Source organism: Bactrocera neohumeralis, chromosome 6 (genome assembly GCF_024586455.1).
Source record: "Bactrocera neohumeralis isolate Rockhampton chromosome 6, APGP_CSIRO_Bneo_wtdbg2-racon-allhic-juicebox.fasta_v2, whole genome shotgun sequence".
NCBI classification, from domain to species: Eukaryota; Metazoa; Arthropoda; class Insecta; order Diptera; family Tephritidae; genus Bactrocera; species Bactrocera neohumeralis.
Window position 1 is genome coordinate 76,869,636 of NC_065923.1, and position 6,000 is coordinate 76,875,635.

Sequence of the window (6,000 nt, forward strand, 5' to 3'; positions counted from 1 at the left end):
TAAAGATTTATTTTCTTCTGCACCACCCTAATAGTTGACCAGACATTCCAGTAAATATATACATACATATAGATTAAATAATAATCTATTGTGTATATGTGGGTAGATAACTGTATGCATACGGTATGCCCACTTGTCGGGCTTAACAACAGCGACTACTGGAAACGAAAAAAAACCGGCCAAACAATGCCGGTGAGCACTACAAAGTATTTGCTATCTACTGTTGCTCAATTTAGTAATCGCTTGCATTTCATGCTGAACAGTTAATTAAAGTTAAATCAATTTCTTTCGTTAAATTCAACTACGTAATTTTTGCAAATGTTTAACATGGAGCGTTGGTCAAATTGCACAGCTGTAGTCACCGGTGCCAGTTCGGGCATTGGCCTTGCCATTGTTAAGGACTTGCTGAAGGAGAATATGCGCGTTGCCGGCTTGGCCAGGCGCAAGGAACGCATGGAGGAATGGCGTGCAACCTTGCCCGAGGAACAGCAGAAGCGCTTTCATCCCGTCAGTTGTGATGTCTCATCGCTGGAGTCGGTTAATGAAGCCTTCGACTGGGTTATCAAGAATTTGAGCGGTGTCGATGTGTTGATCAATAATGCTGGCATTTACAATGCCGGACAAGCCACAGAAATGGATCCGGCCAATTTGCAACAGGTATTGCAAACCAATGTTATGGGTGTGGTCTATTGCACACAACGGGCTTTCCGTTCAATGAAGGATCGCAGTGTCGACGGCCATGTGGTGATCATTAATAGTGTTTTGGGGCATTATGTGCCACATAGTGAACCGCATACGCCGCCAACTTCCAATTTGTATGCGCCAAGTAAATATGCGTTGACCGCTTTAACGGAGGTGTATCGTCAGGAGTTTCGAGGGCTTGGTACCAGAGCTAAGATCACTGTGAGTGTAGAGTGATATCGACAAATCCACTGCTTGCTATATTTATGTACAATTTTAAACTGTTAATATGAATACTTCGTTCTTTTTATTTCACAGAGTGTCAGTCCCGGCTTAACCGATACCGATATTGTGGCTGCACGCTCGCGTGGCGGCAAAAGACCAATTCTACAGCCAGAAGATGTTTCTCGCTGTGTATTATTTACACTCTCGACACCAGCTCATATGCAAGTGCATGAGATTACAGTGAAGCCAATGTTGGGCGAATAGAATGGAATAGATATGTATTAGAGCTGAGCTGAAAGCTATCGGCTTCTATTGGCGAATAGCATGGAATAGATATTAGAGCTGAGCTGAAAGCTATCTGCTCCAATAGGATTATGAAATATTAAAATACTAAATAAAAGTTGTAGAAAATATTTGTGTACATAACCTTTTTTTCTTAATAAGTTAGGGTGGTCCTTAAGCCCAGCAGCCGCATAAGCGTGTAAATATTTAGTACACTTTCTTCTAATTTGGTCTGTATAGAAGTCGATCCGATTGGAAATAGTTATCGGTTACTATATTTGATATTTACTTGCGGTGATGAGGAGTAGCAGGCGAAGAAGAAAAGCTATAGGTTGCAGAGAGGTCATTTTCGCTACTACTTTTATTATTTTGACGAGGTTCTTAAGGAGGACAAGGAGTGATTTTTATAGAATATAATTCTGTAGTATTCCATAAGCTTTAAAGACCGATAGGAATGTTCAAAACCCATCAAAATAATATAAGTTGGACATTTCTAAATATTTTCACTATATAACTAAATGGTGACACATTTCGAGGTTCCCTAGTTTTTTTGATGAAAAAACCAAAAATTCTGGAAGAGCTAGTTTTTGGTGGAATCGATCAGCTTGTATACAATCAAACTAAAAGGTGAATTTTGAACTTGGAAAAATATTCCGCCGTGATGGCCATCAGAGCCTTCTTCGATTCAGCTTTTATATCCTCAATTGAGTCTAAACTGTGTCTTCGTAGTGGTCATGTGACTTTGCTGAATAGCCAGAAGTTACACGAAGGTAAATCGAGTGAATGCGTTCATTGCGGCACGATATTAGTTGAAAATGTGTCGAAATGATCACGAATTTAACTCTTCTCGTTATAAACAACCGTTAGATGCACCTCTGCTGCAACATGTTGCGAGAGTATAAAAATTGGAAGTACTATCTCGTTTAGACAAGTTCAGTCTGTAAGTGCATATATATACATATATGCATGTATGTATATATGTATTTCAACTTTTTTAATGTCAATGACCATTTTATCAGATTACTTACGGAGAAGTCTTATTAAATATAATCAACACCTTCAAGAAAGTTTATGAAATTCATATGTGACGAGGTTATGACTCGAATAGATAAGTATTTACAGATAAGAATGCAGAAATCACAGCCAGAGAAATACCTTAAGTGTAAAATGTCAACCAGAGGATCGTAAATTTATTCGGCATAAGGTTTGTTAGAAAAAGCCAAATCATTATATGTACATATGTATATGGGAGTTAGGGCAGTATCGACCCGATTTTATCTATTAACTACTAACATATTACATCACTAGTCACCCGGAAGTTCGCAAATCTTTATGGCTGAGGGAAGTATTGACCCGACTCTATCAATTTTTGATACACAGAGTTACTATTATCAGGAAAGGATTCTCTCTAAATTTCAATTGTATATCCCATACATTGAACGATATTTTCGGTCAAAAGTCAACTTTAGATACTGGGGTCCACATATTTGGTATCTAGGGGTTTGAAAAGTTTTGTTTAGTATTGGACATTTTTTGGTCATAAGGTCGCATAATTTAAAAGAATTATTAGGGAAAAATTTATTGCTGTTAAATAAATTACTTCTCAATTTGTGTACTGCAAAGTGAAAGAATCACATGGAATTTAAATTTAATGAAAGTAGGCGTGGTTGTTGCCCGACTTCACCTATTTCCGCATTGTGATATGTGAATATGAGAAAAAAGGTACGTACTAAATTTAGTCGAAATCGGTTGGTCCGGTCCCGAGATATGATATTTCACCATAAGATGGGCGGTGCTATGCCCATCGTCATTGCCAGATGGACGATGCTAACCACGATAGTTTAAGAGAAATGTTAATCAGTGATAGTAGCAGGAAGCTACCTTAAAAATGTGCAAGCGCTCTTAGCAACAATTTTGAGAGAATGTGCCGTTTACTCTGCTAATGCAATTTCCACCTTACCTGAAAGGAACTATAAACAATGGCGGCGGAAATAGGAGGAGGCAACTGATGATATACGCTCTTGAGAACACCAACGACATCTATTGGCAGCTAGAAGGATCTTACTGTGATGCAGTGGCAATTGAACTTTTTTGCTAATTTATATGTATGTATATCTACATGTATATAAATGTACAAATTAAGATACATACAATTTCGTGAGAGCTAATTTTATAAATTTTAGTATTTTTCTACAGGACTTACCTCACTTAATGCTCTATAGCGCACTCTGATCCCCATATACGTAAGTGCCTTTCTCACATCTGAAACAAAGTTTGTATACACCTTCTGCCAGTACGCCGCTTGCTCCTGCTGCCACTGATCATTATACTATAGATATGTACATATAATATACAACTAATAACACCCGCACACACTTATCACTGTTAAACGATTAAAAACCCTAATTTTACTAAAAACACCATAAATTGCCCACTTTAATACCTTTATAATATTTGATATTATATTTAAGCACTTACCGCACTTTATTTCACTTTTTTTTCGCAATTTTCTGCAATAAACTGATACACTTCCCTACCTTAGAGTCTTTTCCCTACTTCCGACACTTTATTTACATTAACATAACATAATTAACATTAATAGAACATTTTATGCACCATCACTGGCAGAGCTCTGCGTGCGGCGCTGCTCAGCGCTCAGCTGCTGCACACACTTTTTTTCACTTTCACTTTTACTACAAAAATAACAACGCCCGACTACTGTTTTTACTTTAAAACGATTAAATTAACGAACTTCAACCTAATTCTACTAAAAACATCTTAATTGCAGCTTTAATTCCTAAATTAATTTCACTTTTTTCACCGAGCTGCTTTATATGCGGCTTACACGAACGCGTTATAAGGAAACGAATGTTCGAAATGGCGGCGGAAATTAGGAACGACAAATGCGAGTTGCCAGATTATGCAACCAATGCTTATGAACTTTTCTTAAAAATAATTTCACGCACCATGATCACCCTGTTAAGTAATAATAACAGAGAACGTATACGTTCTCTGCTGTAACATCTACAACAGTTTGAGCGCCTTTGTAAATAACACCTGACAGCTGTTTCGCGCATTTTTGTGCGTCGTTCGGAAATGAGTTTACGGGTTGATTATACAAATTTGTCTGAATATACAAAAAATAATCGAAATATAGTACAAAAATGTGAGTATTGCATATATTAACGTATTTAAGTTGTAAATAAACAAATAAGCGTGATTTTAGGAGCTGACCGCAGGCTTTATCAGTAAAACACATACCCAGGGCCTGCTGCTAGGCATTGAAGTAGGCTTCCTTTGTCTAACGACAACTAAGAGGAAGTTGTTACGGAAGGCAAGGTAGTATAGAGATATTTACATATTACTATTTCGAAATTTACTTTGTGCTTTTATTTCAGCGAAATGACAGCTTGAACGCCGCACCATTTACCGAGAGTATGTATAAAAGCTATTGCACCTCAATTTGTGTGTGCAAACCCGCGCCAGGTGATAATTGCAAACAATTTGAACTTCTTTTGCACAAATTTAATGAAGGCCATGGCAATTCTAATTATTAAACGGATAGCGGCTGTGTGACCGACCGCAGCCTGAACATCTGCGGGCTAGGGTTCGATAAAACGCCATTTCAGGTTACACTTTGTTGCGGCATTTGTAATTTACATGTTATGAATCATTTGTGCAGTGCCTAGTGATTGCAGTTTACATAAATTAAACATCGTTATGAATTTTTATGGTAATTCCTATGCACTACGCTGTATATTTATGCTGTGCTATGAATAGCAAGTCGCTGCGGCAGTAATAAATTTTTACGGCTGGCCAAATTTATGCAATATTAATTGCGGATGGTTATAATTGCCGATTGCATGTGTAAATTAAAAGGTTTGTGGTTTTCATTGGTATATGAAACATAAATTCGTAAAATAGTATATTCTAATCTTAAATTTAAATTATTTAAATTTTATTGTAGTTGCAAATAAATTAATTTGAAGACACTTTTTATTTACAGCGTAAAAATAAACAAGAATAAAGAAATGAAATCAAAATATTATAACCGAGGCTTACAGTTATACTTCATAAAAAGTTACATCATATTCATAATTACATTACATCTATAATAAGATTTCATCAACTCATATTGTTAAAAAAATATCACGTAAGTCTTCATGTTTTTACAAATTTCTTAAAAATATTTTGTAGTTATTGAATGTTTTATGAAACAACTTCGGTTTTGAAGTAACTATCGTGGGTACAAAAAAGTAGTTTTTTTATATTCAGCGCAGGGTATATACTAAGTGTATATATAATTGATTAGCGCGATCAGCTGAGTCGATTTCCATGATGTCCGTTGTATATACGCGAAATTGTTTCTTTGGATTTCAGATCTGAAATTTTGCACAAACCATTCTATTTGCAAGACGTTGCTCATTTGTCGAAATCGCCGATATCGAACCACTATGACATATAGCTGCCACCCAAACTGACCAATCCAATTTTTGTAGGGAAAACTTTGTTATTTGAAGAAATATCTTCGCAAGATTTTTGCAGAGATTATTGTCAAAGGCAACGCTAAAATATCTGAAGAAATTATTTTGATCGTATCACTATAACATTTATATGTATATATAGCTGCTATACAAACTACTTAATCGATCAAATTCAAGCTAAAGATCTATCATTTCTCTTACCCTTTATGTACAGCCGAAGTTAACGCTTTTTCTTGTGTTTTTTTTTTTAATTTAATTTAATTTTTTTGAATTTAGTTTAATTTTTTCTTAACTAAATTAAAAAGTTTTTCAACTACTTTATTTTTTT

At 35.8% G+C, this 6,000-nt stretch overlaps 1 protein-coding gene and 1 long non-coding RNA gene across 3 annotated transcripts; both read left to right on the forward strand.

The window, feature by feature from the left end:
* Nucleotides 1-234: 234 nt before the first annotated feature.
* Nucleotides 235-1,319, forward strand: LOC126763257 (farnesol dehydrogenase-like). The gene is made up of 2 exons (XM_050480565.1): nucleotides 235-903; nucleotides 1,000-1,319. The coding sequence occupies exons 1-2, from the start codon at nucleotides 319-321 to the stop codon at nucleotides 1,168-1,170; spliced, it is 756 nt and encodes a 251-aa protein (XP_050336522.1). The 5' UTR covers nucleotides 235-318; the 3' UTR covers nucleotides 1,171-1,319.
* Nucleotides 1,320-4,253: 2,934 nt separating this feature from the next.
* Nucleotides 4,254-5,239, forward strand: LOC126763262 (uncharacterized). 2 transcript variants are annotated; one of them, XR_007667601.1, is made up of 4 exons: nucleotides 4,254-4,354; nucleotides 4,415-4,527; nucleotides 4,587-5,067; nucleotides 5,195-5,239. It is a non-coding gene; the product is annotated as an uncharacterized LOC126763262 (long non-coding RNA). The 2 variants fall into 2 exon arrangements; XR_007667600.1 differs by having other exon boundaries at nucleotides 4,587-5,239.
* Nucleotides 5,240-6,000: the final 761 nt, after the last annotated feature.

Bases quoted from the DNA above. Each gene is read 5' to 3' on its own strand.
- LOC126763257 (XM_050480565.1), top strand. From the start codon at position 319: ATGTTTAACATGGAGCGTTGGTCAAATTGCACAGCTGTAGTCACCGGT. The intron at 904-999 runs GTGAGTGTAGAG...TTTATTTCACAG, and splicing joins GTACCAGAGCTAAGATCACT to AGTGTCAGTCCCGGCTTAAC.